This window comes from Sabethes cyaneus, chromosome 2, assembly GCF_943734655.1.
Source record: "Sabethes cyaneus chromosome 2, idSabCyanKW18_F2, whole genome shotgun sequence".
NCBI classification, from domain to species: Eukaryota; Metazoa; Arthropoda; class Insecta; order Diptera; family Culicidae; genus Sabethes; species Sabethes cyaneus.
The window spans coordinates 45,841,505-45,867,312 of record NC_071354.1 but is presented as its reverse complement, the minus strand read 5'-3'; the positions used below and the strand labels follow the sequence as shown (position 1 = coordinate 45,867,312).

Here is a 25,808-nt window from a genome sequence, read left to right as displayed (position 1 = left end):
TCCAATATTCCAAGACACTATTACAGGGTAATCGATTCAACTGAAGAAGCCACGGCAGACCATTCGAAACATCTAAGCAATTTTTCTCCTCGGGAACTGGTGATTTGCGATAGTCTGCTTCCTTGAATCAAATCATCAAAGTTTGTAATGAAAAATCATAACACCGTCGTTCGAAATTGTCGAAAGCAATGTCAGTTTTTGTTTTTTCTTTCATTTCTGATGAAATCAATTTTATAATCATAGAAACGCTAATTTCCGCATCCAGTATGTTATGTCGGTTTATGTGATCACACTTTAATCCATCTTCGATCGGGTAAAGAATATTAGGACAAATTGTCGGCTAAAACATACAAGGGTACGTTTCATACAGTAAGCCTCTGAACAAATGTTTTTTATGTAATCGTTGATATCAATCGGGATGATGATTTTCGTTACCTCCCTGATAAAATCGCTTGGAACAAAATTGATAGCATAATTATCACTAGAAGTTAAATCAAGTTCTTTCACCTTTTCCGGATGCTTCATGATAATATGCCGTTTCAAATATTTGAAAACTTTTTCAGAGTCAACGCACAGTTCACTATGGACGCCATTTTTCTCTACTTTCATCTTCGCAAATCCGCTTTCTCGATGTCGATAAATAAAGGTCAAGTTTTTAGGGACATTTATACTCATGGCCAGCGTTGCCAACCTTCCAGATTTGTCTGGATTTTCCAGACTTTTTGATGCCTAATCAGACAAAAAAAGACGTTTTTCAAACGTTGTCTTCCATTAGGCCAAATGGCAGCCAGATTTTTCCAGACATCTTTATTCTCGTTTTCCAGATTTTCGTAAAAACCGGTTGGTAACGCTGCTCATGGCTTTGCTTTCGGATCGTAAAATTGCAGATATTATGCATCTCATTTCCAAAAATTAAAGAAAAGAAGAACACTTTTTTTAAATTAAATTCTACTATTAATAGTGCAAAAATTACTAGTAGAATTTAATTTGGAAAAAGTTTTCTTCTTTTCTTTAATTTTCTGTTTCGTATTCTACTAAGAAGACGTTCCAAAAACTTCAGTCAACTCGTTTCCAGTCGGCGAGCATCAACTAAATAATTCATTCAAATCAGCTCTTTATAACGTTTTTCTGGAACTTTCTTTAACGAGGTGCGAAAAAATTCGGCGCAAACAAGCGATCATGGCTTGCGAAATTATATCTTTCAAAACCAACACTCCATCTTGATGAAGCTAAACATTTATTTGAAAAAGAATTTAATATTCCTTTATCCGCTACCACGATTTGCCGCATTTTGCATGCCGAAGGATTTTCCTGGATAGCTCTCGAGACCTCAATGGGATTATCATAATCTTATTGCTTGATGAGGTCAGTTTTGATAATCGAAGTATGCTATGAACTCTAGACTTGGGAGTTCGTGGCCAAAAGCTGACCAGTCGTGAAGTTTTTCGGAAGCCGAGAATTTCTCTATTGTGTTTTATTGGTCAAATCGTAATGGAAGACGTTTTTAACGTAGGACTACGTCTTACGGCAAGGTTTGGCTAGATAGAGTGCCATTCCAAAAAATCTTTCTCGAAAAGTGGTCCGGTTTTGAACGCTAACAGCGGTTTCCCGATCAACTTTCAATATTTTTGTACTAATCGATCGGTACATGTTCTACGCGTTGGCCCAAACAAAAAACGCTATTAATTCATAAGTGTACACTATTGAAAAATTTAAAATAATGAAGCATTGTCCAACTAGAAATCCTCGCATTACGGTTGATTGGAAAAGGCGTCCTGACAGTTTGAACGTGTTTTTTGCAAAAAAGTAATAGAAACTCCCCGTCCAAACAAATCTTCGACTTGTTGGGACGGGGAGTTCCTATCACTTTACGACGTTTTATCTTTACGACGTTTAAACCCATACCAATTTGATACCTGTGCTTGGGAAGTACGCCAGAGTGCAAAACCACCCCTCTTGTTTAACTGATTTTATCCTTTGACGTCCTGAAAGTAAACTATTTTGTTAAAGTACCGTCAAACAGGGTAACTTGCAACAGTTCTCAATTATGAGTGCAAGTAAAAACTTATCTGTAGTACATTTGAGGACTTTTAATTAATACAAAGTTATTAGGTCTAGGATAGAACAATTTCACATATTGAGAAAAATACCCGATCAATATTGGCTGTTGTAGAATTTTTTAACTAATTTGTTACTAGTAACCCCTTAAACGGGGTAACTTGCAACAAGCAATATTTTTTGGAAATTGAACGAATTTAATGATTTGTATGATTTTCTTTTGACTTGAATATGCAAATAATTGCTATGCTTTTGCTATGCTATGCTTTTGCTATGAATATACGCATAAATGTCCTATGTCACGCTGCTAAAAATAATTTATAAGCCCTGTAACGGACATTAAGAATTAAACTTTTTATATTATTCATGCAGTTGATATTCCTTGTCTGAATCCGATATAGCTGCCTTTTTTAAGGACCAATCACATATTACGTAACACAATTAGTGGAGCGGGAGTTATGCAACAACGCATTTCACGTTTATGTAAAATCGCGTCACGAAGTGTAGCGCGGGAGTTAAAAATCATCGATATCTTGATTACGTAATATATGAATGTTCACTACGTTTCAGGTGATCGTAATTAAACACTATCATATTACTGGTCGATTTCTTTCACAAAGAATATTTTCTTTTTGGCCTCTTCGATGCCCATTTTCAGTATATCCGGAGAAAAACTGGCATATTTCCGACTTACCGAAAGTATCTTACACTCTTCAGGTGTGCTTTAGTTTTGCTTGATGCAAAATTAAATGAAAACTTGCCTCGTGAAGTTAACGGAACACAGCTTTTTATATCTACCAACTGTTGCAAGTTACCCCGTTGAAGTACTTGTTTTACGAATAATGTAACAAGCAGGATAAACAAAACTAGTCATCATAACTCAATTATTTTGTTTTCTTATTATTCATTTTACTATAAAAAATGTATGGTAGGTTTCTTTTATTTGAAATGCTTGTGGGCGACATAAACGTTTTACAGACGAAAAATTGACGATGAATTTGACACCATCTTGTGGGATTTTTTAAAAATCACCGAAACAGCTAAAAATCAACACAACAGTATCTAAGGCTTCTTTGAACTGTTAACAACAAGATTCAGTGACTGATATAGATTAAAAATTGAAATAACAAATCAAAAAGTACAATAAATAGGATCGATATAGCGTTGTTGCATGTTACCCCGCTGTTGCAAGTTACCCCGTTTGACGGTATAAAACCACCCCTTTTCTTCAACAGATTTTATCTTTAAATATTGAATCTAGTCCAATTTGATGTCCTGAAAGTGAAAGTTCAGCAGTCATGCTTTCCTTTTGGCAGATTGCATCCATATACTATAAGATTATTGCAAGAATTGCAAGAGCAATTCTCAAAGCAACGAAAATCAGCAACTCTCTTATCCCAGGACAGTTTTTGAGCGTTTCAGTTGCAACTATGCGTCAGTTAGTTGCTTGCAATTCTTTACATAGTTTCAATTGTATTTCTGTGAAGTATGCAAATGACTGTAAAGTTGAGTTTTGGAAGGAACTAATAAAATGCAGAGGACGTTCTGCTAATTGTTATTTTAACTGGTTGTCCACATGTTAGTTGTAAGACAATTACTCTTCAAGTCAATCTATCACAATGAAGGGTGCTATCAACAATTTCGTGGAAATTAACGAATGCGAATCAATGTTGTGAGTGGTAAATTAGAAGAGTTTTAGCTCTTAGTGGAACTACAAACTCTAACAAACTGATAAAAATGATTTACAAAATACAGACATTTGGAACATTTAATTTTAACTTCATTTAACAAATGTATATAAATGTTTTAGTGTATTTATTACAATGCAGTAAATTATAAATTTGCGTAACAAACTGCTGAACATTTTCAAATTCTCAAACATTATCGAATTGTACCCGCATTCGTAGTTCTACGTGAACCTTTCGTTCGTTCCCCTAGGCACAGACCTCCATACTATTGTATTCCAGATGTCAGAAGGCTCTAGGATTCCCTTTCCGAGGATATACGCAGTCTGCGTTGTATCGCAGAGTAGGTGTTCCGAAGTCCCACTCTCAAGATTACAGAAGCGGCAAATCTCCTCAATGAGCTTACCTATCTTCGTGAGATGATATTTGCTCGGGCAGTGATACTCAGATGATCGTTTTTGAAATGTAAGTTGAATGCAAAAAGCGTACGCATTCACACAGTCACAGTCAACTTACGATCCCTTTTCAAGCCCTGTCTGGTACCAACCGGATTCGAGGTGAACACCATTTGTGGGGGGTTGCTGTCTGGCATTCTTACAACATGTCCCACCCATTCTAGCTCTCCAGCTTTAGCAACTTTCTGGATATTGGGTTCGCCGAAAAGCCGCGCCAGCTCGTGGTTCATCGTTTTCCTGCAAACACCGTGCTCACATACACCGCCAAAGATTGTCCTGAGCACATGACGTTCATATTGGCCAGTGTTTTCATGTCCCCGTCGAGCATTGTCCACGTTTCGTGTCCGTAGAGGACTACCGGTCTTAGCGTTTGGACATGGTACATTTTTACGGGGATGAAGCTTCTTCTCTTCTTCTCCTCTGTTGGGTACTCTTACCACTGCGTCCATTATTTTGAACTATTGTGGTATGCCCCGTTTTATTATTTTACTATACGCTTTAAGCTTACCTATCACTTATTGAGGAAGTGAGGAAGGCTGGTAGCTGAAGCGAGACATGTGCCAATCAGGGATGACTAGGTTTATGAACCTAGTATCCTGATCGGCGACGCCAACCAGATCTTCCATTTTTGAGATACTGCAGTCCGCATACTATTTGTGCTCCACGATTGCAGAGCAAGTGTTCCGAGGTTAAATATCATCTTGTACGAAACTGAGATTCCGAAGATGATATTTACTCGGACATCGTCCTGTCGCAAGACCGGTAAGCTTGCTCTCTCTTATTGAAACTCAGCAACTTTTGAGTAACCCAGGGGTGGATACTCGACGTTATATATTTTTTTAGATTGTTTGAGCGATTATACAGCCATCCTACCGCCCATAACTGTTCGGCTCTCCTTTTGTTTCAGTCCACCCTTGTTTCGACCTGTGAGTAGAGAGTTGGAGGCACATCTTCGTTTGTTGACTCACAACGAGTCGGCATGTTGAGGATAGACGAGAATCAGGACTGAATCTCTGCTAGCGCATCGTTCAAGTCCTGCTCCTCCCCTACTCTCCTCTCCACCTCATTCGTTTCTTTGTTTTTCGACAGAGAGAGCTCGCACGGTAAGAAATCGTCCACTGCATCAGGACCGGCTTGATGCAGCAAAGAAAAATTGCTGTGGATGGCACCCTGGTACTCCACAGGCTCCGTTGCGGCGAGAGAATTTAATGAACCCCCTCCACCATTCATCCCTCGGCACGGGTCGCGTCACACCTTGGATTAGGGGTTTATCCATTCAAGTTTTTACATAATAGCCATGGGTAACAGCTATCACAACCATCTCCTTTAGGGGCTTTGGACCCTCTTCTTTGGTTCCTGGGAGTCAAGAGAACCGTCCTGCAGGCGGAGAGTTTACACTTCAGCCTTCGCATGAGTGCCCCCTTCTCTGTCCGCATACGACCTTCGTTTCCACCGGTTGTCCGATTTCCACTAAGGAACGTATCGCGGATGGTACCACGAGGAGGTAGAGATAGGAGTTGCTGAATAAGAGGCTGTGGAACCTCCTGGTGGTTCTGGAGCGCATTATTCAACCATTTACCATCCAGGATGAAGCTTAGACATCAGGGTCTTGTAAAGTCCGTAATAAGCACGATTTTTGGCAAGAATACGTCTGCGTCTTTCACAGCTGCAGTTACTTTATCAGCGACCCGCGGTATACGAACTCGTCCCCGTCGGCTACCACACTATTGCTTATGCGAGCTCGATTACGCTGGGTTCGTCCTGCTAACAGGTACTTGGTTTTAGACGTATTTATCACTAATCAAACCTTCTTTTCCTCACGTTTCAGCTTGGTATACTGCTTCTTCCTTCTCCTTCTAGCAACCGCTTGGAACGTCCTTCCGACAATGTCCACGTCGTCAGCGAAACCAATAAAAAAAATCTTTCTCGCGAGATCTTTACACAATACTGTACACCATATGTCGTGGACTTACTCAGTTTTGTCAGCTTCTCGGGAAACCCGTTTTCGCCCATAATTTTCCACAGCTCTTCATGGTCGAATCCCACGTATATACTTGCTAGCGGTGACAGACGGCGAAAGATGATCTGAAAAAACACCTTATAGGCGGCGTTGAGAATGGTGATCGCTCAATGGTTCTCATACTCCAACTTATTAGGGTATATCGGGCAGATTACTCCCTCCTTCCTCTCCTCCGGTAGCCGTTCTGTTTCTTAGATCCTGACTATCGGCCGGTACAGACAGATAGCCAACCTATCCGGGCCCATCCTGTTAAGCTCTACTGCGGTGCCATCTGTGCCAGCTGCCTTGTTGTTTTTGAGCTCACCCATTCTGGGAGTCGGAACATTATCATCATCCGCCGTACTGAAGTAGTCTTTACCCCTGCTGTATTGGAATTTTGTCTCCGTACAATTCATGTGCTCATTGCAGTGCACTGCAGTTGTTCCTCGTTTCAATCAGCTCACGTTCATCCGACAAGATCCCTCCACTTTTATCCTGACATGTGTCGGTCCGTGACACAAAGTGCTTGCGGGATACATTCTTTTGATAACGATACAGCTGTTATATGTCCTCGCACTACAAATCTTTCAGGCGGCGCTTTTTATTTATTCCGGAAAAACTGGATTAGCTACCTTTGTTTCTGTCTATGTCGTTCCAGATTTTGGGGGGTCGCTTGCTGCAGTATCGACGTCCGCGCTGCATTCTTCTTGTCTAACATCCTCTAGCATTCCTCGTGGAAACAGTCGTTTAGTCGACTTCTGCTGCGCTGGTTATAGCTGCTTTAACGCTTTCCTAGGAGTCCTCGAAAGGGGCTTCGTTTAGCTTTCCCTCACCCGGCAGCGCAGCCTCAAGGCACGACGCGTATTTAGTAGCGACTTCAGGTAACTTGAGTCGTTCCAGATTGTACCGCGGCGGGCGACGATACCAAATGTTGGTAACAACGGAAAGTTTATGACGCACTTTAACCATCAAAGGGTAGTGGCCGGAATCGATGTTTGCGCCATGATAGGTTCTAAGAAGTGCCTTCCATCAATCAAAATTCAAAACTTGGTCGATTTGCGAATCCATCTGTTGTGGTGTTCTCTAGGTGTATTAATATGGGAAGCTGTGCCGGAAGTAGGTACTTCGTATGGCAATATTTTTGGAGGCAGCGAAGTCAATGAGTCGTAAGCGGATGTACGGTGAACTTTCCAATAACCGGTCTGAAATCCTTCTGCTGGTCAACCTGAGCATTGGGGTCTCCGAAAATGATTTTGACGTCATGTCTTGGGCAGCTCGCGTGTGTTGCCGTAGCCCTGGTAAACGGTGCATCCCTTTCTATACGAATAGGTTGTCTTAATCAATGTCGATACCACCCAAAAGTGCTCAGTTCTTGCTGTAGACGAATCTCTAAAAGGCCTGAATCCCAGTCACCCAGCCCTCTGTCTCATTGACGTATGATAAACCTTTCCGGTACGAAGAAGCTGACTGCATCAATGAACTTGACTTCAACAGGACAGATTTTGATGCTCGCAATTTTGTACTTGCCAATATCGATTGGAGCCCTCTCGAATGTACAAAACGTCGACGGCGCTGTTGAACTGTTTGTCAGTACTCTCAACCAGTTATTTTGTGACTACGTCCCAGCTCCTCTTCCTCGAAGAAAACCCCCAAGGTCCAATTTCTTTTTACGGATACTGAAACGTCGCAAAGCCAAGGCCTTAAAACACTACGCTAACATGAGGACTCCTATCTTAAAACAAACATTCAACATCGCTAGCCGCAGATACAAGTCGTACAACAAATTGCTCTATGTAAGGTACACAAAGCGTATCGAATCAAATCTCAAGCGATACCCACAAGGTTTTTGGTCATTCATAAATCAGAAGAGAAAGGATAATGGTTTACCAACAACTTTCTTCCTCAGCATGTTTTTCTCCAGGAGTCGATTCCCACTCGCCTGATTGATAATGCTTTGGTGGATGTCCCTCGTGATGGCTTGGACATTGGTAACTTCAGATTCTCGCAACGAGAAATCTTGTCGGCAATCAAGAAAATGAAATCGTCTACTGCTGTAGGTCCAGATGGCATTCCGTCTCTGATCCTAATAAAATGCGCTGAATCACTGAGTGCGCCACTCACCGTTATCTACAATCGTTCTATAGAAGAGTCTACATTCCCTACACAATGGAAAGAATCGTTCATGTTCCGCGTCCATAAAAAAGGAGACAAACGTAACGTGGCCAACTATCGCGGGATCACCTCGCTTTGAGCAGGTTCCAAACTACTCGAAATTCTCGTTGGAGATGTCCTGTTTTGTGCTTCCAAATCATATATAACCACGGATCAACATTGCCTGACAAATATTGAAAACGATAATCAAATAGACACAGTATACACTGATTTAAAGGCAGCTTTCGACCGTGTAGACCATCGAATACTGATTGCGAAAATGAACCAACTAGGTGCTCCACCTTTCCTCACACGTTGGCTGGAGTCATACCTGATAAATCGTCGTCTTTGCGTCAAGCTCGCTATCGTGCAACCTGATTATTTCAAAAACAGTTCGGGAGTTCCTCAAGGGAGTAACCTCGGACCACTATTATTCTCAATATTCTTTAACGACATATACTGTTTGCTTCCATTTGGACTACGCCTGGTGTATGCTGACGATCTGAAGATATACATCACTATACGGAGTATTGAGGACTGCAAGGAACTTCAGCGGATGATTGATTATTTTCAAGACTGGTGCCTGAGAAATGACATGACTATTAGCGCTCAAAAATCTATACCTATAAAGAAGGATTTCTGTCTGTCTGTCTGTCTGTCCGTATGTTCCTTATAGAATCGAAAACTACTGAACCATCTCCTCTTTAAAAGGGGGGGCTTCCATACAAATTTCCTCATAACTCGAGAACTAATCAAGCAAATGGAACCAAATTTGGCATGTGAAGGTTTTCGAGGGCAAGAATATTTTCTATAGTAAATTAGGACCCCTCCCCACTTTAAGAGGGGGGAGCTCCTGTACCAAAGAAACACAATTTTCCTCATAACTCGAGAACTAATCAAGCAAATGGAACCAAATTTGACACGTGGGTGTTTTTGGAGGCAAAATTTTTTTCTATGATGAACTGGGACCCCTCCTCACTTTAGGAAGGGGGGCTCCTATATAAATGAAATACAAATTTCCTCATAACTCGAGAGCTAATCAAGCAAATGGAACCAAATTTGGCATGTGAAAGTTTTCGAGGGCAAGAATATTATCTATGGTGAATTAGGACCCCTCCCAACTTTAAGAGGGGGGGCTCCTATACAAACGAAATACAAATTTCATCATAACTCGAGAACTAATCAAGCAAATGGAACAAAATTTTGCACGTGGGTGTTTTTGGAGACAAAATTTTTTTCTATGATGAATTGTGACCCCTCCCCACTTTAGGAAGGGGGGCTCCTATACAAATGAAATGCAAATTTCCTCATAACTCGAGAATTAATCAAGCAAATGGAACCAAATTTGGCATGTGAAAGTTTTCTAGGGCATGAATATTTTCTATGGTGAATTAGAACCCCTCTCCACTTTAAGAGGGGGGGCTCCTATACAAACGAAATACAAATTTCCTCATAACTCGAGAACTAATCAAGCAAATGGAACCAAATTTGACACGTGCGTGTTTATGGAGACAAACATTTTTTCTATGATGAACTGGGACCCCTCACTTTAGGAGGGGGGGCTCCTATACAAATGAAATACAAATTTCCTCATAACTCGAGAGCTAATCTGCCCATAAATGGAAGACAGTCACATCTGCAAAAACGTGCAACTACGAAAAACGCTGTTGAAGTCACGACAATTTTTCTTTAATATTAAATCGATTTTGGAGACAAATCGTCCAAATCGTCATAAAATCACTTGAGTGTACATAACAGAATACTTTTACAAGCAATTTGTTCACAAGTGATCTCAAATTTGTTCCAAAACTTAGAAAAACTGCCGAAGTTATTGATATGCGTTTATTTGTGCTTGAATAAGCAAGAATAAACGCATAACAGTCACAGGCACAGCATGCCTTGATCCTTGAGTTGTCGGTGATTCTGCAGCATTTTCAAGACCACGTGTCGTTGTTGTTTTAATAATTCACATGCTCGTTCAATTCAATTGTTCAAAATGTCCTTTTTGACTCAAATCTCATCCTGGCATTTTCTCTTTTTTATTGTAATTTGTTATCTTGAGTTTATAGTGAGGTCGCATGATGGGGTTTGTTTGACTCAAAAGCTGGTCCTGTGTACTTTTCTGTGTGTCCGGAACACTCTCAGAACATGTCCGAGTATGACCAATGTGATCCTGGACACTATATGTGACAACAAATGAACTATTTCAAACTAGTTTTGCAATTTCGAGTACCGACTTAGAGATGTCACCTGTTGTATTTTAGTTAAATTCAGAAACTGATCCCCGTAGAGGTATCTGGAACATTCATGGACATGTTTAGATGTGGCCAATGACGTCTTGAACACTTTATACGACTACCAATAGTTTAGATTTGCAAATCCGTGTATTTATAGGTGTCACATGATGAGTTTGTTGTGACTCAAGATGTTTCTATGTTCAAGTCCCATATATTCCGGAACTTGTTTCCACTGTAACTTCGGAATCGTACATCCGATCCAAATTCTCCTTGATAGTGTTCTTCTAGGCCATAAAATCTACCGTTTGGTAGTTGCTGCAGTCGAATCGGTCCAGGCATTTCCAAAAAACAGATGCTTATTGATATAGTTTTACTACTGTGACTGTTTTGCGTTTATTTGTAATATGGGACTGACATAGTTTGATATTTTTTTCAACATCTTGCGAACAAACATAACTTTTTTGTTTGAAATATTGAAAGAACAGTTAATTTAAAGATGATTCCCGGGTTTATCTCAAAAGTGGTGAAAAGTCAGATGGGACTGTTATGCATTTATTTACTGCCCATAAATGCAAGCAAATGAAACCAAATTTGGCATGTGAAAGTTTTCGAGGGCAAGAATATTTTCTATGGTGAATTAGGACCCCTCCCAACTTTAAGAGGGGGGCTCCAATACAAACGAAATACAAATTTACTCATAACTCGAGAACTAATTAAGCAAATGGAACCAAATTTGGCACGTGGGTGTTTTTGGAGACAAAAATTTTTTCTATGATGAATTGGGACCCCTACCCACTTTAGGAGGGGGGGCTCCTATACAAATGAAATACAAATTTCCTCATAACTCGAGAACTAATCAAGCAAATGGAACCAAATTTGACATGTAAGTGGTTTTGGACGCAAGATTTTTTTCTATGGTGAATTGAGACCCCTCTCTTCTTTAGAAAGCGAGTTATGGTTCATCTCCCCTTTAATAGGGTGGGCTTTCATACAAATGAAATGCAAATTTCCTCTTATCTCGAGAACTAATCAATCAAATGGAACCAAATTTGGCATGTGGGAGTTTTAGATGGCAGAATTTTTTTCTATGGTGAATTACGACCCCTTCCCCTTTTAAGAGGGGAGCTCCCATACAAATGAAATTCAAATTTCCTTATAACTTGAGAACTAATCAAGCAAATGGAACCAAATTTGGCATGTGGGAGATTTTGGAGTCTTGAATTCATTTTACGATAGTTAGAGACCTCTCACCCCTGTGGTAGAGGGATATGGACTCTCATACAAATAAAACAGAAATTTTTGCGAAACTCAAAAACTAATCGAACTCGAGAAATTCGAGACTCTTCCATAAAACATTAGTCAATACAAGACCACAAAAACTATCTATAGTAACACTAGATCATTCAGGACGAGACGGTCGCGAGTGTTGCCGGTGACCCGCCGTCGGAAGCGCCGCCCACTGGGGGCTTGCAAAACTCGAGATAGTGACAAAGATCATCCGAGATTCATGATTTATGTACAACACAGGTTAATTTGTGGCAATACGAAGTTTGTCGGGTCAGCTAGTGTTCTAAAAATTCGTTTAGCCGTAAAACCGCAGCGATCATATGGAATTACCACATCTGCGATACTCAGCTAGAGCGTGTAGATACTGTGAAGAATCTGGGAGTCATCTTGGATACGAGTCTCACTTTTCGTTGTATGATTGTAAAAGCAAATCCCAATCTAGGAGTCATCATGCGGACAACGAAAGACTTCACGGATTCACGCAGCTTGCGATCATTATATTTCTCGCTTGTGCGATCATCCCTCTGGAGACTGGATGTCTAATATGGAGTCCCTATATGGACATATAGATTGCCCGAATTGAAGCTGTCCAGAAGAAGTTCACAAGATTCGCCCTCAGATTGCTTCCGTGGAATAATGTAGCTAACATGCCTTCATTCGACTTCCGGTGTAGAGTGCTGGGATTAGTTACTCCACGAAGCAGACGTGACGCCATCAGAGCAATATTTGCCGGAAAACTGTTGTTGGGCGCCATTGCTGCACCTAATATTCTAAACAAATTAAATATCAATGTGCCATCAATCTTTCTGCGCCGGAGAGACCTGCTGAGACTGGAGTTCCGGAGACTGGACTACGGACGCAACAAACCGATTATCTCGATATCTCGGCAATTCAACGAAGTATACGATCTTTTCGATTACACTATCCCGGCATCGGTTTTCAAAAACAAATTGAAACGACGCTTTTTAGAATCTTCAGTTAGGAGTGGATAGCAGCTCAAGATTGAAGGACGCATATTTATTTTATGAACTTTGATGTATATCTGTTATATTAATGTCTTCCGTAAATTTTGTATTGTTATGTGTAAAGATATGGGGTTTTTACGCATTGTATACGAGCCTGTTGCCAGGTTTATATACAAAGGCTTTTCCCCATCGTTCTCTCATCAAGACAGCAATGTCAGATGAGGTCGAAAAAAGAAAGAAATAAAGAAATATAAAGAATGTACCGTAGACCTCTTCAGACATGAAAACATACGTGCACTTGTCGTATTTGAACGAAAGGTGTTGCAGACTATTTTTGGTAGAGTATAAACGGAAAGCGAAGAGTGGCGGAGGCGTACGAACCACGAGCTGTAGGCACTATTTGGAGAGATTCCCAACGTACATTTGGCGATAGTCAGGAGGCTGTGGTGGGCCGGCCTCGTCGCAAAATGCCGGATGACTCTTCCATAACCCCACCAGGAGTAGAGGGGCACAAACGTGCTGGATGGCTCGACCTGGTTGTTGAGACGTTTAACGAATTGGCGACGAGTAGCGCAGAACCGGGCACAGCGGAAAAAATTCTTGGCAACCGGAATTGGAAGTTCAATGAAGCTCAATAATTTTAGTTTGACTTTAATTTTAATTTTAATTTAAATTGTTGTGAAAAAATTTAGCTGACCTATTTTTTGGCCAACCTCTATAGTTTTATAATTTATATTTTTCAACTGGACATCGACCCGAAGCACATTGCAAATAAAACTACTGCTTTTTTAAGGCTGTTTACCCAAGTATGCTCCGCATGATGCTCTGAAGATTAGAATCTGTTCGATCGAGATATTTTGAGCAAAGTTATGAAAATTTAAAAAAATAATTATTTTGATTGAGGTGCATTTTATTTAACTGTTTTTCAGGGAAACATTCGTAGAGCAGTCTTCCATTATCACTTCCTCGTGTGGCCGGACCACGGGTGCCCCGCCAGTCCGACGGATTTGATTAAATTCATAAAAATTGTACGATCAGAGAGAAAGAACCTCGCCCTACCGGTCGTTGTTCACTGCAGGTTTGTCCCCAATCAATCGTCAATTATTAAGTTAGGATACTCATACTTTTTTATTTGACAGTGCCGGAGTGGGTCGAACAGGGACACTGATTGCACTGGACATCATCATCCAGCGGATACAGCAGGAGAAAAAAATCAACATCTACGACACGGTGAAACAGTTGCGCCGGCAGCGGGTGAAAATGGTACAGACTTGTGAACAATATGCATTTTTGTACCAAAGTTGTTTAGAATATACGACAAGAAATGGCAGAAAGAGTAAGTATTTGAATTACAAAATGAAGATAGATCTGATTGAAATATTTTTTTGTCTTTTGGATAGAACCAAAGACCAGTAATGAAGAGATTAGTACCAGAAGCAGTTTGAGCAGCAGCGTACCGAACGGAAGTTTTCGGAAACCAAGGATCAACATTAAATTTCCAAAATATGTTCAGAGCGGAATTGCCAATGTCAAAACCTATGTACCGGACGACATTGAGACCCGTTCCTAGATCATGATCTTAAAAGTGATGATCATTAAAATCTGAATCAGTATGAACCCCGAAAAGTGATAACCGTAAGACTATACTATTGGATTTGATAGGTTTTACTAACTTGATGTCTGTGAATAAATACACTTGCTAGTCATTTGGAAGGAAAAACATAGTGGTAACGCACAATTGAAAATCCAATTTTATTAGCATTCTATGTACAATTTGAAATACGTTTACTAGAAGGAAAACATACAATGTACACACTTTCCAGAAAGTTTTCCAATACCTAGCGGATATGTCAGGTAAATATAAATAGTTCACTAGATGCCAAACTTATCACAATTTTATGATTATTTACATCGTCTCGTTTCGGAAAATAATCTCGGCTGGTTACAGCTTTTCGCCACTCATGTTCAGCATGTTGTAGTAGTTGTGATCGGGAAACCGTTCCAGCTCGATGTAATCCGTCTCAGTCTGCAGCAGTCGGTCCAGCATTTCCACGACCTCCGGGAAATCGGGCCGCTCGTTCGGATCTTTGGCCCAGCAGTAGAACATGATATTGTACAGCTCGCGGCGACAGTGTTCCGGCTTTTCCAGCCGGTATCCGTCGCGCACCTTTCGCATCACATCCGCAGCGGCGATGCCCGGATAGGGCGTGGAACCGAGCGTGACAATCTCCCACATCAGAATACCGAAGCTCCAGATGTCCGACTTGACGGTGAAGATGTTGTCGTACAGCGACTCGGTTGCCATCCACCGTATCGGCAGTCGGCCCTCGCTCTTCCGTTCGTACACCTTCGAGGTGACGATGTCTCGAGCGAAGCCGAAATCGGCCACCTTGCAGGTGTGATCCTCCGTAATTAGGATATTACGTGCCGCCAAGTCACGGTGGATGATCTAAAATGAAAATTTTAGTGAGAATAGGTAACGCCGCTTAAAAAACTTACCCCTCGTGAGGTTAAGAAATCCATTCCTCTCGCAACTTGGTACATAAATGAAGTCAAATCTCCCGACGTTAGGATTTTCGACTTTCCGTGAGTATTTCCGTAGTGTCTAAAATGAGAGAGGGTAAATTTCCATGGAGGTCAAATTTCAAACAAATAAACTCACTTTTCGACACGCGAGTTCCGCAGGAACGTTTGTAGTTTACCCATGTTGACGTATTCCAGTATCACGAAAATCGGATCCTTCTCGGTGCAGCAGCCAAGCAGCCGCACCACGTTGATGTGCGGCTCGAGCGACTTCAGCACCTGGAGCTCCGACAGCAGATCGTTCCGTTCCGCTTCGCTGGCGTTTTCTTTCAGTGTCTTAACGGCTGTAACGGTGATGCCTTCTTTGCCGTCGATGTCAATGGCCTCGCAGCGCCACACCTGACCGAAGGCACCCTCCCCGAGGATGTTGAACACTTTTAACCGGTGCCGAGGGAATTCCCACCGATCCTTCAAGCAACCGTTCATACCGGAGTTGTTCGAACTGGCCGACGAAAGCTGGGAGGTGACCTAGAGAAATACCAGTTTTAAAAAGTTTGTAACTTTGGACACACACCGACAAAAATGCTCACCTGCATATGTGCATTCTGGTCCCGATCCCAGGGTGACGTGTAGCGATTGCTGAACGCTATGGGGCCACTCCAGTGGTTCATGCCGATGGAATTCCGGCTATCCTCTGCCGTCGTGCTCGAGGTGATATTGCTACTGAGATTGCTTTGGTTTGACTTTTTGGCTTTGTCGATTTTGTTCTTTTTCTTCAGTGTTTTACTGATGGCGCACAGATACTTGCGGAAAATGCACATCGCTATCAGACCGGCAGTTAGGAAGATGGCTACAACTGAGATGATCACCGGAACGATCGATGTCAGTTGGTGACTCTCGTTGCCACTGCCCGTGGGTTTACCACGGATTGGATTTACCGTACTACTACTGACTTTGGTGGCTGTCGTAGTTGAATGAGACACCGGCGGTACTAAACTGGGCGAGCCAGTAGACACTGGAGTGAGTTTGGTGATGGTTCCATTGCCGGACACTGCTGACGATGCTTCCGTCGTGGAATCCGGTCTGTCCGGATAGGTCTTTGTTTGTTTGGTTGTCGATGAAAACGACGATTGCTGGTTGACGTCCAACGGTTGCGTTGGCCTTGGTGGAAACGGTGGAGGTGGTGGCGGTGCCTGCGGAATAGAACTAATTCCTGGCAAGTGTATTCCAGGTGGCAGAATCCTCCGGATGCTGTTGATGTCCGGTGTGAAACCGCGTGTGTTGTACACACCGGTGGCATTCTTACTCAGGATGTTCACGTAGACCTCGTTTTTCGATGTGACCAGACCGTCAGTGACCGTTACGTACACGAAAAAGTTTTGTCCAGCCTAAAAAATTGGAAATTATTTTTACAGTTTACTATATTTTTAAGGTAAGCAATCAACTCACTTTTCCCTCAAGACTTTCATTTAAATAAACGTAACCGGTTTGTGGGTCGATCACAAACGGCTGCAGCTGGCCACTGCCCAGTGGGTCGAGGCCAAACTCTAGCTCATCGTTGTCGCTGTCCTCAGCTCCGACTTGTTTGATCATCGAGCCTACGGTGGTGTTCTCCCGTATCCGCCAGTTTCGGTCAACCAGTATCACGGGAGGTGTGTTCAGTTCTTGAGATTCTGCAAGAAGAGTAATAAAAAGAGCTTAGTGAATAACAATAAGTTCAGATTGGCCGCATTCAAATTAATAAGGATTTATTGAAAATTTAAAAAGAAAGTCAGCATTTTATGATATTCTGCCACGGCTGAAGATTATTTATGGATCTATTATTCAAAAGAACTTGTATTTAAGTTCGAAACATTTGATGAAATTAACGAAATTAACTGTGTGAGGAAGGAAAGCTACATTGACAAAAATTATAAAGAATAGGAGATCTTTTTGGAATCTTGTCTTTCTCGTACTGAACGTCGGGAAAAGATTTTACTACAAACAGAAGGTCTATCATAATTCGATTAATCTAATACTGCAGGATCGTTTTGCAAGGGACCACTAAAACTAGCTGTTCAAATTCGTTGAAACTAACTACAGATTTTTCCTTGCCACAATTCGTTGGAAACTGCCAAGAGCCAGCCTATAGGAAATGGATGTTTATTGATTTTGTCTGCCAGTAATATCCAGCTTCAATGTAATATTTTTACCAGAAAGCTCATTAAAATTATTTTAATTGACTCACCCAACGTCGCACGAATCAGCTTAACTAAGTTCATCGGAAACCCATTTTGGGCATTATATGCAACAGCTCATTTCGTTTAACTGAATCGTACGCCGCCTTAAAGTCCACAAACAGATAATGAGTTAGCAATTTGTACTGTCACAACTTGTCTAATAACTGATGCAGGGTAAACATCTGATCCAACATGGTTCCTCACAAAACCCAGCTTGGTACTCGCCGACGAAAGACTGCGGTAACAGTCTAATTCTACGGAACAGCATATCGGAAAGCAACGTGCCTGACAAAATTGAACAACGTTCAATCCAACCATTCCTCTGGCATTTGTTCTTCCGTCTAGATTCTAACAATGGATTGCCGGCATGGACAATGAACCTGACAATTGGAGTCGGAAAATTATATTCTGTCACATGAAAATTTTTTGAAATATTTTTTTGAAAGAGTGTGTCTTTTGATGATTACATTTGCATACCAACATTTTTTGTTGTTGGCTGAAAAATTGAGGCTGAAAAATTCGTTTTTTGGAATATTTATCTAATTCAAACGTTTAAGCAGTTTATTATAAAATTGTAAGTAAATCGGATTACCGATAGATCTAGAGGTAGTCTGTTTCGTGTTGCTCCTGGAGAAAAAAACGGAAAAGGGCACGAGGGAAAACGTGGCAAATATTGGACAAACAGAATAAAAAACTGGCATGAAAAATCGTGATACAGTGGGCACAAACGAGCTCGTAATTTCAATTAATTGAAGCTTTTAGTTTGAAATCGTCAAAAATTATGGAAGAGCCAATTAGGAAAACTGTGGGTAAAACCGACACCCTAACAATTTTCACAGAAATTCCATATTTGTACGTAAAACATTGTCCAACAAACCTCCCAGAATCTTAGTTTAACTCCTTCATTCCACGAGGTCTGTTTGATACATATTTTGAATGGTTTTGATATGCAATGAAAATAGTTCTCAGGGAAAGTGTCTATAGTATGCCTATCGACAGCGAGGAAGAATCAACCCCGTCCCCTCCTTCCCCCGTGATTTTTCATTTATCCTTGAATTCATCTTTTCTAATTCAACGGTCAATAGTACTTTTGACATTTTTTACTTGTTTTTCAGCCCAGACTCTCAGTTTTGTACCAAAACATAAAAATAAACGCATTAAACTTAAAACACATACTAGCTAGAAGTACAAAGCCTGTGCCGGTTTTATCCTTTTTTGCCTTTTTTTCGGGTTATCCAACTGGTCGCTTAATAGCGTATAAAACTCTGCGCTGGGCCCTTTTGTGATGTCAACAAAGTATCAGGGAGACCTCAAACATCAGTTCTACCAGACGAGACAGGCAATGTCGCCCACTAAAAGACAGGCAGTGCCCCAATCATATCCGTCACGCCTACGCCCGCAGGCTGAGGCGTTCCGGCCCTGCGTGGACTCTACGAACTGACTCTAAGATCTCTCTGCCAAAGGCCGGAATGTCATATTTTAAATATAATGATGATGAGAAGAAAAATGAGAACTCGAATTTGTAAATGTGCTTTGGACTTTTTGTACTACTTGAGTTGCAAAATGTAATATAGTGAAGAAGTGGAGGATTCGTCAGCCTCGCCTGACACCGGTCCTCAACCGCGCACCCGCCATCAATTTTCCAACACTAGCAACCACAAATGAACTAATAAGAAAGACAAATTTCGGAGTATTATTGGTTAACAACTTATCAGGGCAAATTTAATCTTTCGTCCCCCTAGCAGTCCCAAGATACAAAGTAAATTGAGCGCAGCACAAGCTGGGCGTTCGCGGTAGTCGACAGAAGCTTCAAAATATAGAGACGCACCCGCCTTCCAACCCTCGAGACCAAAGAGCTAGTGCAGTAAAGCTGTGGTTTAAACGTCTCTCTAAGACTCGACCCCTCCCCATCGACAGACCCCGCGGCTATCATAGCACAGGACAGCCACGGGGCCAGTGCAAAAATCCTACTGACTCTATCTAGCAGCATCGCCCAGCCGAGACTCGAACACATGACATGAATTGACCTAATTTTCCCATCTAATTTTCTAATCTACCTACCTAAGCACTTCTATTATTACCCGTAATCAGTATAGTGGTCCTTAGGCATGCAATCGGATCTGGTATCCTGCTTATATCCCCTTAAAACCCTTAGCCCCTGACCGACTCAATCAATCCGACTTTTTCGGAGATATTTGTGACAGCTGTGATAAATAGAGATGAATCCCAGAAACATTCATATATTAATTATCAGAGATCCCCATACTGGCCTTATTCTTAAACGGAATAAAAGCACTTTCTGAACAACGCAACAATCACATTTGGTAAATTTTTACCCCGAGTCCCACTTGAAATCACAAAAGTATTTTGACATATACCCACATTCAGAAGTAAACGTGACCGCTGTTCATTTACTGATTAGTTAAAAAGCCGTACCTACACCACGATAAGGTTCGTAGGGACAAAGCCTGTGCCGGTTTTATCCTGACTAAAAGAGTCGATTTTACCCCGAATTGACTCAAAATTTCAGAACAATGGTTTAGAGCAGCAATAAACGAAAAAATCACCTGTATTTTTTTTACAAAGTAGACTGAAGAATAATAGCTGATGATAAATCAAGGATTTAAAAAGCATCGAATTTTACAAATTTTTCCTATTAAGACATTTAAATTCTACTTGCAAAATGTTACCAGGACTGTTTCTTCACTGCTTACCGGTCTTGTGCTGTTTGTTTTTGACAGTTATGGAACTTCGGCGGTGGTAAGATGAACTCGAAATGTAAGAAATAACTTATGTTAACAGGGTGCATTAGACGATTTGCAAAAAAAAGCTTATAATTTAAAAAATCGAGAGATGTCGGTTTTACTCGGATTTGATTCTTCTGACGTTTTGATAATATTAGGAAGCTATTTTAAGTTTTTATACTGGTTAATTTGCTTTTACCATAATTTTTGAGTATAATGGGGCAAGGTCTACACAAAATGGGACCAATCGATTCCTTGTATTTTGACGTACGACTACGTCTTTGTTTACTATACTGGGACTGAGTAGCACTTTGTGAAAACGAAAAAAGAAGTGTAACGTTTGAATGAAAGATTTCAAATGGTAATAACTACTAAACTACTGAACGAAACTGAACAATTTGTATGTCGTTGGATAGATAAAATGACCAGCAATTTTATGGAGGGAGTAAGAGAGCAATTATATAGAAGGGGGGGCTCCTATATAAATGAAACACAAATTTCTTCTAACTATTAGTTCTAGAAACTCTAGAACTAATCAAGCAAATGGAACTAAACTTGGCATGTGGGGCATTCAGAAGGCAAGAATTTTTTCTATGGTGAATTGAGACCTCTCCCCTCTGTAGGAGGGGGGGCTCCCATACAAATAAAATAGAAATTTCCTCATAACTCGAAAAATAATCAAGCAAAAGGAACCTAATTTGGCATGAGGGGGTTTTTGGAGGCAAAATTTTTTTCTAGGGTAAATTGAGACCCCTCCCCTCTTTGGAAAGGGAATTATGATCCCTCTCCCCTTTAAGAGGGACGGGGGGCTTCCATACAAATGAACTACAAATTTCCTCTTATCTCGAGAACTAATCAAGCAAATAAAACCAAATTTGGCATGTGGGGTTTTTGGAGGCAGAAATTTTTTCTATTGTGAATTATGACCCCTCCCCCTTTAAGAGGGGGGGGGGGGGCAATACAAATGAAAGACAAATTTCCACATAACTTGAGAACTGATCACTCGAATGGCACGTCATATTTACGATGAATGTGCTTTGGCTTTAATGTTATTTGGAACCAATGGCCCTTTTAAAGGCCACAAGCGAGTTAAAGTAAGATTATTGAAAAGGCTGGTCATTTATTACTATTTCAACCTTTATGATGCACACAAGTGATTTTTAAAAGCAATCTATATGTCTCAATTCAAAGCCACCATTGTATTCAATGAAGAATTGAATGTGAATATTTCGAATATTTCACTTAAACAATGGCACTCGCAGATTCTTATAAACATACATATGCCAGAAATGCAGTTTAAATTGGGTCCTAAAATTCGTGATAAAAAGATGATTTTTTTAGAAGGAACGATAAAGCTTCCCATTATGACTACCAGAGTATAGTTTTTTCTTTTTTAAAAAGATGCAGAGCACTAAAAAATTAAAAAACAAAAATATTGTAATTTATTCTCCCTTGACATTAGAGATCTTCCTTGACATAACGAAAATAACACGTTTCTGGCAACAATGATAACTTTTTCTCACTGGCAACTCTGGTGTGACATTAGAGCAGCTGATCGTTTTGACAGTTACAGCTTCGCAGTTGTCTCTTGTGCTTGTCTGCGTTTTGCTGGTCGTGAGGAAGTGGGACATCAAATTTGTACTATATCGGATAAAAGTTTTGATTCGGGCAATGTATTCCAATCCATCGATTCACGGTGCTAGACTTTGTCCAAATCTAGTTTGCGCTAAGAATGACTAAACGATGTCAAACTGATGGCCAACAGTATAATCTCGGTACAATGACCCCGCAGAACAGTATGAAAAAAAAAAGCCAACCGAAACTGGCACCGTATTATCAATCAGATTGGTATGTTCTGCTACTCCGATGTGAATCAGTAGTAGGGCGAACGGCAGACCAAAAATTTCTGTGCGTTTCTAACTAAACACGGTCGCATCTCGATGGCGGGTGTTGCATCCGAAAACTGAAGCCATCCACGCTGTGGCCAAGTGCAGTCACTACGCTTATTGCTGATTTTGATAAAGGCCTTAATTAAACTGAGATGACCGGAACCGGAAAATGAGCTGTAAACTCAGAAAATGTTTTAGGTCGCGATTGCCAAGCCATTTCCTGACTTTGCAACTTTTGACTTTTTGACACACATGAGCGTGAAGGTAAACAAAAAGTTTTCCGTGACATTTCAAGACATACTATGGTTTCTTTTTATAATTCGTGTTGTCTAGACACCGCTTGACACAACCATGCACAACTATAGTTTGTCTATATAAGGTTGCCCAAATGTTTATTTTTTGTTCAAAATTTCACAAAATTAAAAAAAAAAGGTTTTTAACGGCAATAGCCTAAAAATATAAAATTGAATATCAAAATATGTGTTCCTAACCCTAACCTCATCGATTCAAGCTAAAAACGACATAGGGCTTTAGGACCCAATTAGTCTTTGATCTAGTGATCTGATATAGTCCTACGTCACCCTTTCGTTCAACCCTTAGGGGTGTATACCTTGTAGTTTTTTTTATAAATAGAAATAGGTATCTCGTAAGATTCCAAACTAGCGCACAGAGGAGTATTTGGACCAAAAAGCTGGTCAAAATGAGGAAAGTTGAAACTCGTTCAACCCCCTCCAATTAAACCTCGCTGTCTTCCCAGATACCTATCACACAATGTAACGTTAATTTTGAAACCATTTGTCTTGTTTACATCTTGCATAGAGCTGTCAAACTCCGAGTAAAAATGGGCCATATATTTTCGCTCATGTAGGTAAGGATGTTGCCTTTCAAATTTCTAAAGCTAAATATATCGGTCTCACCTCTCTCTCTATCTTACCTCTCTCTCTCATATATATCTCTCCCTTTATTCACACAATTTATAAAAAGTTTCCTTTCTTCAATTATCAGTAAAAGCAATATCAGAAAAGTTGTGCTACACTACTAGGTAGATACAAACAAAATTCCATAAAAAAATGCTTCATAGATCTAATGATACTATTTTTCACTCATTACCGCTTGTTTACTCTACTAAAAATGATTAGCAATACTTTTGACCAACTTTTCGGCTCAAATACTCCTATGTGTAGCGGGTTCAATTAATTGGGATTATGAGCTTGTTTTTGCCCGTTGTACAATGGGAGGGAAAACGGAACGAAAAAAGAGAAAAAAGTGGGAACGAAATAAACAGGAGTAAAAAGAAAAATAATAGAAAAAAGAAAAACGATAAATAAAACGACGAAAACGTGAGAGAAAATGAAAACAAACTGGACAGAAGAGAAGAAAAATCGGGACAAACAAGGAGCAAGCAGAACGTGATCGAAAAGAGAAACAGCAGGACACAATGAGAGGAAGAATGAGACAGATAAAACAAAAGAAATAGAAAATAGAAAAAGAATCATTGGGACAAAAAAGCAAAAGACAAAAAGACAAGACTGGAATAGGGGAAAAAACGGGCCTGAAAATGGATAAAGAAATATGATATACAGAACAGAAATATTCAATATCGCTATTGAAGGTGTGATCCGGCGAGCGGGCATCGAAACAAGAGAAACGATCTTCAGCAAGAGTAGCCAACTCCTAGCCTTCGCAGGCGACCTCGACATCATTACTAGAAACCTTGGAACGGCGGAGGCAATCTACGTCAGACTAAAAACGAAGGCTAGGAGCAGGGATGGTTCGATCACTTTGACTCAATTTTGATTCATTTGACAGTAGCGTCTCAGCCGAGCAAAATTTGACAAATTGATGTATGGGACATTTGTAGATAATAACTAGATCTACAATTTTGCTAAATAAAGTGTTGCTGTAACTTTTGTTGTTACGGCGCTACAATGCTAGTACCTCTTTAGTAACTAAATGAACGTTCATTTAGTTACTAATGAGGTACTAGCGTTGTAGCACCGTAACTATAAAAGATACAGCAACACTTTATTCAGCAAAATTGTAGATCTAGTTATTATCTACAAATGTCCCATATCTCAATTTGTCAAATTTTGCTCGGTTAGGACGCTACTGTCAAATGAATCAAAATTGAGTCAAAGTGATCGAACCATCCCTGGCTAGGAGGATAGGTTACAAATCAATGCGGCGAAAACCAAATATATGGTAGGAAGAGGCTTAAGAGAAAGCAACGCTTGCCTCCTACGGACAGTGACTATTGATGTTGATGAATTGGAAGTGGTTGATGAGTTCGTATATTTAAAATCTCCGATCACCGCCGACAACAATACGAGTAAGGAGATCCAACGGCGCATTCAAGCTGGAAATCTAGCCTACTTTTCCCTCCGCAAGATGCTTACTTCTGGGAGCATACGCCGCCGCACAAAGCTGACGATGTACAAAACGCTAATCAGACCGGCAGTCCTCTACGAATTTGAGACAGTAACTTTGCTTACGGAGGACATACGTGTACTAGCCGTATTTGAACGGAAGGTGTTGCAGATTATTTTTGGCGGAGTACAAACGGAGAACGGAGAGTGGCGAAGGCGTATGAATCACGAGCTACAGGCACTGCTTGCGGAGATTCCCATCGTACACCTGGCGAAAGTTGGGAGACTACGGTGGACCGGCCACGTCGCAAGGATGCCGGACTACTGTGCAGTGAAATCCGTTCTCTTCAAGAACCCCACCGGCCGGCACCAGGAATAGAGGGGCCCAACGTGCTAGATGGCTCGACCAGGTTGAAGTCGACTTGCGTGAGTCAAGACGCGCAACGAATTGGCGACGTGTAATCCAGGATCGAGTACAATGGAGAGGAATTCTTGATACGGCAAGAGCCACCCCGGCTCTCGGCTGCTCAAGTAAGTAAGTAACAGAAAAGAAAAAAGAAAAACAAGAGTAAAATCAGGACTGAAAAAGATGAAAAATGGGTCAAGGAAAAATGCAAAATGAAACAAGAGAAACCAAAAAAGAAAAAGAGCATGGCGAGTGAGAACAAAAAACCGATGGAGGAAACGGTGAAAACGAGTAAAAGAGCTGAAGCAATTAAAGTAATTTTAGATGACTGAGCATTTGCATTTTGGGAATCTACAATAACAGATGTAGAAGAGACTGAGAGGCAAAAAGAAGGCCCGAATAAGATCACGCACTCAGCTAGTTCTTGATAAATGGACAGAAATTTTCATTTGAGGCTAATATTCTTTCAAAATAGAAAGGTAACTTATTCACGACGAGCAAACAATGCCGTAAACACAAAAAGAACAAAACGCTAAAACGGTACTTTGATGTACGCACTATCTAATGGAAATCAATTTCCCATTAAAACGATTTCCACACATTTTCTCTCACTTGCACGAGTGCAACATAACTGTATCGCACACACTCTCTTTCTCCAGATCGGTTTGATTGATGTGCAAAACAGCAGCATTATCGGCTAAACACGATCATAAACGTTTTCCATTTTCAACTTTCCTCTTGTGCAAAGATCGCCAAAGAAAAAGCCAAACTGAGATGTGTGTAGAAACCAGCCTACATGGCAACGAATAAATCATTGCACTTCG

General features: G+C 40.7%; 2 protein-coding genes across 2 annotated transcripts in view; one reads left to right on the top strand and one right to left on the bottom strand.

Moving 5' to 3' along the window:
* LOC128735357 (phosphatidylinositol phosphatase PTPRQ) overlaps positions 1–14,407 on the top strand; it is a 33,745-nt gene extending 19,338 nt beyond the window's left edge. The window contains exons 9-11 of the mRNA XM_053829846.1: positions 13,767–13,915; positions 13,977–14,173; positions 14,238–14,407. Of these exons, the coding sequence (XP_053685821.1) occupies positions 13,767–13,915; positions 13,977–14,173; positions 14,238–14,407 (516 nt within the window). The remainder of the gene's footprint in view (positions 1–13,766; positions 13,916–13,976; positions 14,174–14,237) is intronic.
* Positions 14,408–14,624: 217 nt separating this feature from the next.
* The window catches only part of LOC128734520 (tyrosine kinase receptor Cad96Ca), a 57,615-nt gene continuing 46,431 nt past the window's right edge, over positions 14,625–25,808 (bottom strand). Inside the window, exons 3-7 of the mRNA XM_053828763.1 lie at positions 16,810–17,033; positions 15,951–16,748; positions 15,500–15,888; positions 15,337–15,442; positions 14,625–15,286 (exon numbers count right to left, since the gene is read on the bottom strand). Of these exons, the coding sequence (XP_053684738.1) occupies positions 14,780–15,286; positions 15,337–15,442; positions 15,500–15,888; positions 15,951–16,748; positions 16,810–17,033 (2,024 nt within the window). The 3' untranslated portion in view covers positions 14,625–14,779. The remainder of the gene's footprint in view (positions 15,287–15,336; positions 15,443–15,499; positions 15,889–15,950; positions 16,749–16,809; positions 17,034–25,808) is intronic.